Source organism: Pipistrellus kuhlii, unplaced genomic scaffold (genome assembly GCF_014108245.1).
Source record: "Pipistrellus kuhlii isolate mPipKuh1 unplaced genomic scaffold, mPipKuh1.p scaffold_m20_p_1, whole genome shotgun sequence".
NCBI lineage: Eukaryota > Metazoa > Chordata > Mammalia > Chiroptera > Vespertilionidae > Pipistrellus > Pipistrellus kuhlii.
The window spans coordinates 171,357,009-171,369,670 of NW_023425404.1; the positions used below are offsets into that span (position 1 = coordinate 171,357,009).

Below are 12,662 nucleotides of genomic sequence, written 5' to 3' on the forward strand. Positions count from 1 at the left end.
AATCAATAAAATATATATATATATATATATTTTTTTTTTATTTTTTTTTTAAAGAACAGGTTTATTAGGAAAAAAATGAGATGATATGCCATATACCTTAAAGTATTAAATAAATAATGTTTCATTTCCATCAGAAATGAAAAGTGTCTGGTATGAAGGCATTTTGAGGTAGACCTTGCTTTATAGCGAATTGTGTTTGTGCAATAAAGTCACCAAATGATGCTTTCATATTGTACCCTGGACACCCACAACACGCCATGGATATATTCCCTCTGCTCCTCTTCAGCCGCACTCGCTCTCCAAAGCGCCGCGTTTCTCTGGACAGCTAGCTGGAAGGCCCCCACCCATCTGGCCTCCTCAGAAGTTGAAGTTTGCTATTCCGCCCTAACACTGATTTTGCTTTCTTTGTTTTTACTTCTAATCTGTCTACCATATGATCTGATTTGTGTTTTGACATTTTATTTTTAATTGACTTATAAACTGTTTCCTTTTCCTGAGTTTGATCCAAGTATATTATTGTTTTAGGCTTTCGCCGGGGCTGTTGTTTATTTTGAGTCTTCCCAGGCACCTCAGGTTCTGGCTGACAGCGATAGAATAGGCTTCTCTTTATTTTTATTTTTTTGTCTTTTAAAAAAATGAGCAGACTTGACATATTTTTTAGGAGAGTTTCAGGTTTACAGGAAATGTGAGCAGAAAGCAGAGCTCCCATGTACCGTCTTCATATCGCCCCCTCTCCCGTTTCCCTTGTTAACATTTTACGTTAGGGTGGTACGCTTGTTAAAACAAATGATGAACCTGCGTTGACATGTCCTAATCACCGCAGTCCACAGCTCACATCACATTCACTCTTTGTATTGTACATTCTGTGGCGTTTTGACAAATATATAATGACATGTATCCACAATTATAGTATCACGCAGAGCAGTTAAAGCCCTAAGAAAAAGTCCCTGGTACTCTCCTATTCATCCTTTTCTCCCCTCCACCCCATCCAAAAACCTGAACCCCTGATAATCCATTAGTCTCTTAAAAAAAAATTTTTTTTTATTGATTTGAGAGTGAAGGAAGGGAGAGAGAAAGAGGAAAGAGAGAGAAAAACTTTGGTTATTCCACTCATTCATGCATTTATTGGGAGATTGTTGTATGTGCCCTAACCAGGGATCGAACCCGCAACCTTGGTCTATCAGGACTATGCTCCAAACTGCTGAGCTACCTGGCCAGGGCACCACTGATCATTTTATTATCTCCATAGTTTTGCCTCTTCCAGAATGTCATATTGTTGTAATCATACAGTGCGTCGCCTTTTCAGACTGGCTTCTTTTGCTTAGTAATAGGCATTTAAGTTTCCTCCAATTTTTTTCATGACTTGAAAATTCTTCTTTTAAGTGCTGACTAATATTCTGTCGTCTGGATATGTACCACAGTACATCCAGTTACCTACTGAAGCGCATCTGGGTTGCTTCAGAGTTTTGACAACTCTGAATAGAGCTGCTATAAACATCTGTTTTTGTGTGGGCATACTTTAAATTGCTTTGAGTAAGTACCAAGGAGTGCAGTTAGTTGCTGAGCTGTATGGTATGAATGTGTTTCATTTTTTAAGAAACCTCCAAATTGTCTTCCAAAATGGGTATACAGTGTTGTGTTTCTACTGCTCTCTACACGTCTTCTTTGGTGAGGGTCTGTTACGATGTTTTGCCCACCTTTAAATTAGGTTGCTTATTATTGTTGAATTTTAAGGATTTAAAAAATATATATTTTATTGATTTTGTACAGAGAGGAAGGGAGAGAGATAGAGAGCTAGAAACATCGATGAGAGAGAGTCATCGATCAGCTGCCTCTTGCACACCCGCCACTGGGGATATGCCCGCAACTAAGGTACATGCCCTTGACCGGAATCGAACCCGGGTCCCTTCAGTTGCCAAGCTGACGCTTTATCCATTGAGCCAAACTGGTTTTGGTGGATTTTTTTTTTTTTATATGTTAGGGATTCTTCATATATTTTGGGAGCTGGTTATGTGCTTTTGCAAACATTTTCTTCCAGTCTGTGCCTTGTCATTTCATTCTATTAAGAGTATCTTTATCAGAGCTGAAGTTCATTTTAATAAAGCTTAACTTACCAACTTCTCTCTCATGGGTGATGTATTTGGTGTTACATTTAAAAAGTTATCACTAAACCTAAGAACATTCAGACTTTTCTCCTATCTAATAACATTCTAGGAATTCACAGGGGTTTGGATTTTACATTTAGAATTCATTTCGCATTTCCCAGTTAGATCTGTGATCCATTTTGAGTTAATTTTTGTGAAAAGTGTCAGGTTTGTGTCTAGATTTTGTGTTTTTTTAAAATTCGCATGTGGGTGTCCAGTTATGCCAGCGCCATCTGTTGAAAGTCTCTCTTCCTCATTGATTGCCTTTGCTCCTTTGTCAAAGTTCAGTTGACTGTGTTTGTGTGGGTCTATTCCTGGACTTGCTGTTCTGTCCCACTGATCTGTTTGTCTGTTTGTTCAACAATGACACTCTGTCTCGATTACTGTCCCTTCAGAGTAAGTCTTCAAGTCAGCTAGTGTAAGTACTTTGACTTTGTTCTTCTTCAATATTGTGTTAGCTATTCTGGGTCATTTGCCTCTTCCTATAACCTTTAGAATTGGTTTGTTATTATTCACAAAATAACTTGTTGGAAATAGGCTTGCTTTTTAAACTGAGAATTTTGCTTTCTAAATTGAGATATTTTTATATTTGTTCCTATTCCAAGCCTCTTCCTTTTTAAGTGATCATCAACATTTTTGTAAGCCGTTATAAGAAATAATTATTAGAGTTGTATGGTACTTTGTTACATTTCTGCATATAAATCTATGTATGAATATATATGCATGTATATTTATAAGGTTGTGATTATAAAGTACTAATTTTTATTGCTTAAGGACCAGTCCTTGGGGTTGAGATGGCAGCAGGCTGCTTTCACAGACACCATAATATTTATCTATCTATCTATCTATCTATCTATCTATCCCGACCCATCCTTATTTTAAATGCCTATATTATTAAGAATTACTATGTATCTTGAGGGAATGTCACTGGTTAGTGTTGTGCATAAGAATATAGTGGATGCAGGAAAAACAAAGGCTGAAAATGATCAGTTTAGCGTTTATATGTCTCTTCTCACTTGTCTGTTTTCCTTGAATGAATTTAAATTTATAGAGTATGGGAGTCTTATGACATGAAAACTATAATTGTTTTTAATACACTAAGTATAGTGCTTGAGAGTTAGCTGTCTAAAAATACCATATTTATTTTTATGTACATTTTGGAAAAAATAGATATGCTAGCTTTTAATTCCCATGTTTTGATTACTCAGGTCTTGCTTAGTCCTATTTTTGTCAGAGTTTAATAGATTTATTTTCTAGGAATGTTAAATATGACCATTATTAAACATTTGGGATTTGACCATTTTGTAATTCAGTGCCTGAATGTTGTTCTTAAGTATTGTGCTGTAAAACAGTTATGTTTTCATTCTCTCATAAATTTTTCAAAATTTTATGATAGCATATAGAGAAATTTTATTTTTAACTTAATAAACTATTTAACTCAAGCAGTCAGACGACATCAAGTTAGGCTAGTTATGTGGAAACTAGTCTTTTTACCTGATTTATGTCATCCCCCCCTTTTTTAATATTAGCCAGAATAGGAGAAAACTTTATGTATTTTCACCAAAATTGAACATTATAGTGAAGTGCAGAATTGGCGGGAACCATTTTGATACATGAGAATGATATCTAATTTTTGTTTTTAAAATATTTGTGAGGTTAAATATTTTTGTAGTATTGGCATATTTTATGCTTTGTACCTTATTTATTCAAGTCTTTGTCCAGTTTTCAGTTTGGAGGTGTGGGTCTTTTTCTCATTTCATTAGAGCTTCGTAGATGGAGGTAAAAGTGATTAATCCTTTAAAAGTATAATTTTTGAAATTTGATTTTTTAATGTAGATATTTAGAAGATAAATCTTTATTTGGGATTTAAATACAGGTTTTCCTTAAACTTTTGGCTTTATTGGCAAATTTCTTAAAATCTCTTTCTATATAAAAGCCTAAACGACCTTTACAACAGAACGACCAGAACAGCCAGTCTCCATGATCCGCATTGGAAACCGGGGGCAGACACTCCACGCAGGAGCTGCCCCCTCTAGTGGTCAGTGTGCTCCCACAGTGGGAGCACCGCTCGGCCAGCAGCCGGCCCCTGGGCTGGTGAGCACAATGGTGGCAGGATCCTCATCCGCCCCCCCGCAGCAGCGCTGAGGAGTGAGGGGCGAGCAGTTAGGATCACGAGGCGCCAAATCTGGCTTGGGCTCCTGCCCGGCCACTTGCCACTTCACTTCACACACTGTGACGTCCCTCAGGGATGTCGGGCTGCTGGTCAAAGGCTAAATATCAATTTAAAAGTTTATACTTCATCAGAGTCTAAAATTTAAGTACCTAGGTCTATCATGTGACTTCTTGGTTAGTTGCATTTATTGTAAAGTTAAGTCCAAAGAAACCTTTGTAACTGTTAGGATCTCATGAATCTTAATTAAAGACTTACAAATCTTAATTGAAGGGAAAATATATTTTGTAACTGCTTACATAAGTCAGCCGTGAATATGGTTCATCTTCATTTTTATTTCCAGAATATGTTAAAATTCTGAAAACTGAGTAGTCTTTTTTTAATGATTTTTTACAATTGTCCAACATAATAATGACATAAAATATAGCATATTCTTAATGTTCCAAAATAGTTTTTAATTTCAGATCTTTTTTTCCACAATAACATTTGTTAATAGATTTTCTTCTTTATAATACACAATGTTGGATCATGAAACAGAGTAAACAAATAGTTCATTGTTTAAAATAGGGTACACTGTGTACAAAGGACTGAATTTTTGAATTGTTCTTATATAATTTTAGTTCTAGAATACAAAATATTATACTCTAATTTGTGTGATGCAAAAATATTCGAGGTGTAATATTAACTGTTTATAATATTCTTTAGATTATTATTATTTTTTAATAGTAAAAATCATGTGTGCTTAATTTTTTATCTTAACTTTGGAGGGAAACATTCTATTCTGTGAAAATATTAGTAAATAAAGATAATGAATAGGGCATGAAAGGACACCAAGTATTTGGAAGTTCTCTCTTTCGAAAAGATTTTTTTTTTTTAATTTATAAATTATTTGTTCTGAACTGTCTGCTGTAACATGGCTTTGTATTACTTCCTGGAATTTTCTGTTGAAGTTAATCAAGGGTCACCTTTCTGTATCTTGATGTATTCTCTGTTTGGAAGAGTAGTTTGTTTTAGTTGACAGAATAATTCCTTATGAGTGTGGAATGCATGTATTTAGAGTAAGTTTATTGCCCTGTGGTTATTTAGACACATACTCAGAGACAGAGATTCAGTGTCTGAATAATTGTGTGCTATTTCCCTTTTCAAGGCAGGAGTTACATATAGGACAGCATATGATAGGGCAATATCCATAGATCAGGTTGAGGTGAGAAAGTACAATCTCACTTTTCCATAAATATCCTAGGGCAACGGGGATGACATAACTGTAGCTAGAGAATGTGGAGGGTCTGTGTTATGCAGTCGGCTGGAAGAATGAGGGGAGGATAAACTGTAGATAGAAATCCAAGGTAGGCTGCCCAGGCAATCGAGAGAACAGAAGAGATAACTATAAACAACATGCAATGAATGGTGTGCATTCTTTTTGTGCCACATCTGGTGCCACGTACTATTCGCCAGGCCCACTGTCATCCCTGAGCAAATGGGACCACTATCCTTTGAGTGATTCAGATATAAAAATGGAGTCATCTTCTTTTTAAAATAATATTTTATTGATTTTTTTTACAGAGAGGAAGGGAGAAGGATAGAGTTAGAAACACTGATGAGAAAAGCATCCATCAGCTGCCTCCTGCACACCCCCTACTGGGGATGTGCCCACAATCAAGGTACATGCCCCTGACTGGAATCGATCCTGGAACCCTTCAGTCCGCAGGCAAATGCTCTATCCACTGAGCCAAACTGGTTAGGGCCGGAGGCATCTTTAATTCCTTTCCCTCACCTTGATATCAAACCCACAAACACATGGCACATCTCAAATCCTCTTCCTTCTCTCCTGTGCCACTGCCCGCCTCTTAGCCCAAGCTGTGTTCTCCCCTGGATTTCTGCAGTGGCTTCCCTGAGTCTATATTTTCCAGATTCCATCCCCCTACGAGTTAACATTTCACATAGAATTTAATTGCATTTAGAATAAAATCTTAATTTCCTTATCATGGTCTAAAACTTCGATTCCTGACCGATAATGTTGACTTCATCTCACATTGCCTCTCCCTGACTTCTTCTCTTGAATTCAGGCCACACTGGTCTTCTTTTTCTTTCTCAGATATTCACACTGTGCTTTCTGACCCTGATGCTTTGTCTTGTTTCCTTTTTTTCATCTTTTAGATCTGAATTCAAATGTAGCCTCTTTATATGAGCCCTTTGCTGAGCATGCAAAGTAGCATATTTCAACTCCTAAGCCATCTCTGTTTCATTTACTCACATCTCTTTTATTTCCTTTATTTAGAATTCATTTACTCAGTGCCTATTTATTGTATACCTAGTATATGCCATGCACTTGTTCTTGGGATTCCTCAATGAACATAAAAGACAAGAGAATCCCTGTTCTTACGGAATTCACGTTGGTAAGGTAGAGAGAAAAACAACACATAACAACCATGTAGCTAAATGATAGTTATGTTGGGCAGTGTTAGAAGGCAGCAAGTATAATAAAGAAAAAAATAGAGTATGGTAATACAGATTGGGAGACCTGACAGCAGTTCAGGGGTGGCATGCTTATTAAATAGGGTGGTTTGGTAGGCCTAATTAGTTGATTACTAAAGTTGAGTTCTTTATTTTTTTTCTCTCTTAATTTCAGCTTCAGCACCAGTCAGCAAAGTGAATAAGTACTGTACTTCTTCCAACTTTCATTCCACATTGGGGAAAAAGAATATCATCATGTCAAACATTACGATTGACCCAGATGTCAAGCCCGGTGAATATGTCATCAAGAGCCTCTTCGCAGAATTTGCTGTTCAAGCTGAAAAGAAAATTGAAGTTGTAATGGCTGAACCCTTGGTGAGTAGAGCTGACCTATAAGTCTGAAATGTTTTCTGGACTTTTTTGTATAAAACAATACAACACAAACTTTGCAAATAATGTACCTTGAAAAAAAATATTAAAGGAAGCCAATCTGAAAAGGCTATATACTATATGATTCCAACTGTTTGACATTCTGGGGGGGAAAAAACAAGACTATGAAGACAGGGAAAAGTTCAGTGGTTGCCGGGGGTTGGGTGTGGGAGGAAGGATGAATAGACAGAACACAGGGTTTTTTTAGGGCAGTGAAAATATACTCTCAGGCTCCTCTAGCGGTGGATGCATGCATTAAACATTTGTCCAGGCACATAGACTATAGAACACCAAGAGTGAAGTGAACTGTGATGTAATCTGTGGACTTGGGATGATTAAGATGTGTCAGTGTAGGCTCATCAGTGGTAGCGAATGCACCACTTTGGTGCAGAATATTGATACTGGAGGAGGCTATGCATGTGTGTGCAAAGTGGATATGGGAAGTCTCTACCTTCTGCTCAGTTTTGCTGTGGACTTAAAACTGCTCTAAAAATAGTTTTAACAAATTTTAAGGGATGGGGGGCGGGGATAAGTTTCAAGATCCCATATTAAATGCCCGAAACTGGGACTAGTACTAACCCTATACCGCATATACTGTCTCTGTCCTACACATACAGTGGCTGTGGGGCCAGCCTGTTCTGCCTCTCTGCTCCTCCTGACAGTCTCTAGGTGGTTTTTCCTGTACGTCCTCAGTTACAGGACTACATGATGAATGTCCTGTAGTTGTTGTTTTGATGTGGTCTTGAGAGGAGGCAAGTACAGTGTTTACCTACGCTTCCACCTTGAGTGGAAGCCCAGCATCCGCTTTGATAAGTTGCTGCAGGTCACAAAAGAACAAAAATAAATTTTACCAATGCCAGTTGTTGAGACAGATAAAACCTAAGGGAAAGTAAAGGAAAATCTAGACTCTTCTGAAACTTAACACCCGGCTTCAGCAATTTTCAACTTGCACAACACATTTTTAAACACTTTACCTATTTTATATAATATTTTATAAGTAGCACCATGTGATATGGTCCTATCAGCTCTCAGATACAATATTCTTAAAGGAGCTTTAATTTGGAAATGTGGAGATCTGGAGAGCTAAAATACTAAAATGAAATATGAATGAAATTACCTAATTTGTTTGAGTCTCTAAATGGCATTTCTATATCTTTCTCTTTTCTTTTACTTCCAATGCCATTTGTACTGTCCTAGTTTAGGGTCAGGTTCTGTCATTGCAAGAGCCTTCTAACTGGTCAAAAAATGGTACATTTTTCTTATTTTAACTAGACTTTTCTTTTTCTAATACACACAAATATCACCTTTCTGCTTTAAAAATCTTGCTCACTTTCCATTACTCTGGAATAAATTCAAGTTCTTGTTGGGTCATATAATATCTCACCATTCTCTTATCCCGATGTATGCTCTGATTTGTTTGTTTTTTAGTATATTTTTATTGATTTTAGAGAGGAAGTGAGAGTGAGATAGAAACTTAAATGATGAAAGAGAATCATTGATAGGCTGCCTCCTGCATGTCCCACAAACTGGGAATCGAACTTTGACCTCCTGGTTCATAGGTTGACGCTCAACCACTGAGCCATGCTTGTTAGGCTGTGCTCTGTTTTTTAAAGCTCATCCTTTGAATTTCCCATACAGCCCTTTAACATAGTGATTCTCAAGCTAAATGAATCTTTGTCTTACCATAATAATTTGTTCAGACTTCTAGATTCTCACATTACCATATTAGGTGTGCATATGTTTATCCCCTTTGAAGTAAGCTATTTGATACAGAGGGCCACGTCTCACCTACCTTTGTTATCTGCAGCTCTGCCCATGGTAGATGATTGACAGGGGGTACTTAGTAAGGATTTGTACTTTAAGTTGACTGTAGCCTTAAGGACTTTGCTGTGATATGTGCCCTTTGTTTTTCTAATAAAACAATGTTAACAGAGCTTTTCATAGTTTTTTCAGAATACTAGTCTGATGCTGACTATATTTATTCTTTCCTTTTGTACCTAATTGGAGACGTCTGCTAGGTAATCTAAGATGAGATAAAATATGGTGAATAGTGGTGAGGATTCCATCAGAAAAAATGATGTTTCTACCCCATCAACACACTTTGGGAGAAGTGCTGTCTGAGCTTACTCGTTCTAACACACCAGGAAAAGCCCCAAAGTGGTGGTCTCCAGCAGCCACGGACAAACACAAGCTGAGAAAATCCCCATCATATTTTACAGATTTTACCCCCCTATGCTCGTATATACCAGCATCATTTCTTCTTATCAGATCTCTTGCCAGCTTTGCTTCATGTATGTCCAAGTCTGAGTAAACTGAGTATATCTATATTAGATAACAAAAATACATTTAATATCATATTGTCACAATATTTTTATTACAGTTTCAAGTGAATTTATTGTGATTTTATTTATTTTGGAATTCTGTATCCTCTTAGGTAATAAACAGCCATCCAAGAGGACTGGACTCTCTTGAATTCTCAAATGAACTCTTTTAGGGTCACTTTAAATAAAGTAGCACCCATAGAAGTTACCAAAAAAATAAAAAAAAATAAAAAAAATAGAAGCACAGATATGAATGACTTTTGCTAAAAGAATTTAATCTACCACTAAAATGAGAGAATGGGCCTTTTGATTCTCATTAGAAATCGTAATAAAAAGAGGTTAAAGAGGCCAAAAGATGGGAAGATTAGCTGAGCTTGACATTTAGCCGCAATCTCATTCTTAGTTTAGAAAAAAAGATTCAGAAAGAAGGGCAGTCATTGATTGAGGATAGCAGTGTGCAGACTATGCAATCCAATACCTGAGGCCCCTCTCTTCCTAAAAGGTGCTAGATCGATCCTGGGTAATGATCCAGGCATAGCCAAGCTCGTCTGTTAATCTTTTAGATCGCCAGTGACTAGAAAAGAAGAGGGAAAAGCTTTAAACCGTCACCTGCTGATTTTGACTTGAGGCCCAGGATTTTCACAACTCTGCAGTTTCCACTCTTTTTGGAGAATATTAAATATATATGCGCTTTTAAAAGATTTTCTTCTCTCTGTATGATCTCTCCTTCAAACTACATTTTCCTGTTAGTTTTGTCTTCCCACATATTTATTGAAACATATTTTTAATTGTAGGAGAAGCCTTTGTCTCGATCTCTCCAGAGGGGTGAAGATCTTCAGTTTGACCAGGTATGTCAATTTTAGGGGGCTGTTTTATTTTTATTTTTTTTCCGAAAGGAAAATATTTGTCCTACCAGTCTGGCCCAAATATATCTAGTATTAAAAAATTCATATATATCTAGATTCAGCCTGTGGTTGGTAGTTTGTTTATTTAAACAAATAGAATGAACTGTGAACTTTGTAATTCTTAGAATGAGCTGTGAACTTGATTGATTTCTGCTCATTCAGTATTTTTAAATGTTTTACTTTTCACTGTTAATATCTTTGCTGTGCCCTTTTAAATTTTCTCAGAAAATTTTCAGTTACATCCGTCCATCTTTTCTTGTGTATCAGTACCTACAATTTCTGCATCATAACATTTTACCTTTTAACATTTATTTTTTCCTCTGGGGGCTGTCAGAACCTTTACAGAGAGGCATGCAGCCTACTTCCCCTCCCCCTTTACCTCCTAGAAGCAGAGCTGGAGATGAGGCCTTGTTCCTGGGGAGGATCCCGGAGAGCGGGCTTGGGCAGGTGAAGCAGGAGGGAGGAGGAACTGATGGAAGGGAGAACTTTAGAGGTCTCTGCTCTGGGGGCTTCATTCTACTTCTGAGCCTTACACAGAAGGTCCCCATAAATTTCTGTCTGCAGCTCCCAACCCCAGTAGTTGAGGGCTGCCCCAAGAGGCATCAAATACATCCTCCCTCACACTTGGGCTTCTGACTGTGCTTGTGCAAAGGCCAAGTGGGTCCTCTCTGTGTCAGAAAGCAAAAGAAGCTTGAAAAGATAAACAGTGACCAAAAATTTCACCAGCCTCCTTTATATAAAACTAGAGGCCCGGTGCATGGAATTTGTGCACGGGGGTGGGAGGCGAGGAAAAGAGGGGATTTGTCCCTCAGTCCAGCATGCACCCTCTCCAATCTGGGACCCTTCTCACAATCCAGGACTGCTGGCTCCCAACTGCTCGCCTGCCTGCCTTCTTGATTGCCCCTAACTGCTTCTGCCTGCCAGCCTGATGACCGCCTAACTACTCCCCTGCCAGCCTGATTGCCCCTAACTGCCCTCCCCTGTAGGCCTGATCACCCCTAACTGCCCTCCCCTGCAGGCTTGATCGCCCCCAACTACACTCCCTTTACCTGATCTCTCCCAATTGCCCTCTCCTGCTGGCCTGATTGCCCACAACTGCCCTCCCTGTAGGTCTGGTCCCTCCCAACTCTCCTCCCCTGTTAGCCATCTTGTGGTGGCCATCTTGTGTGTTGGAGTGACAGTCAATTTGCATATTACTCTTTTATTATATAGGATGCTGATGTCTAAAAACTAGTGTGGTATTTCTCTAATGTTAATTCTTTCCTCTTGCTAAGATTGTGTTGCTTGAGTGTTATTTTTGTCATAATTATGTGTGCTTAATAATTGTTTTACTATATGTTGATTGTTTGCAAAAACCAATAACCTAAGATTAGCTTTCTGTTGCCATCTAGTATTCCTGGGCTACTTTTCTCATAATTACATAGCTAGGAAGATTTTAATGTTCATTAGTACACTTGATTAGATAAAGATGACCCATTAGAATTACTTGGTGGATACATACCATTTCTGGATCTCGCCCTGGTTTTGCTGAGTCTAAGTAGTGCTCTGGCACCTGTATTTTTATCGATACTACAGCTCCCTAGGGAATTCTGATAAATACATGCATACATACAGTGGATAAATAGGTGCTAATTAAGAGAACATAAACAAGAAACTAGTCCTCTATTATAGTAGTAACCATTACCTCAAAGTATAATGCTTTTCACATCTTAATGCCACCACAAAGGTTTTATTACTAGCAATTAATGACTAATTATTAATGTATTATTAACATATTACTTTAAAAGTATTTAGCCGAAACTGGTTTGGCTCAGTGGATAGAGCATTGGCCTTCAGACTAAGGGGTCCCAGGTTCGATTCCTGTGGAGGACATGTGCCTTGGTTGCAGGCACATGGGGGGTGTGCAGGAGGCAGCTAGTCGATGTTTCTCTCTCATCGATGTTTCTAACTTTCTATCCCTCTCCCTTCCTCTCTGTAAAAAGTAAAACATATTAAAAAAGTATTTAGATTATTTATAGCTTAAATTCATATCCCTAATAATGAATGAATATAAAATCAGAATTAGCCTATTAAACAAGGTCTTAAGGAAAATTTCTATATATTTTCTTATCTAATTGATTAACAAAACTATACATGATCATGCATCATAGCTTGTTTTTTTTCACAATAAAAAGCTGTGTGTGCTTTAAACTGTTTTAATATACATTTACAGTAGCAGATGATGTTTTATTGTTCCTTC

At 37.6% G+C, this 12,662-nt stretch overlaps 1 protein-coding gene across 5 annotated transcripts in view; it reads left to right on the forward strand.

The window, feature by feature from the left end:
• The window catches only part of FRYL (FRY like transcription coactivator), a 177,895-nt gene that overhangs the window by 36,938 nt on the left and 128,295 nt on the right, over positions 1-12,662 (forward strand). For all 5 annotated transcript variants that reach the window (XM_045572781.1, XM_036416789.2, XM_036416848.2 and 2 more), the window contains exons 2-3: positions 6,944-7,143; positions 10,313-10,366. In XM_045572781.1, coding sequence (XP_045428737.1) covers positions 6,944-7,143; positions 10,313-10,366 — 254 coding nt within the window. The remainder of the gene's footprint in view (positions 1-6,943; positions 7,144-10,312; positions 10,367-12,662) is intronic.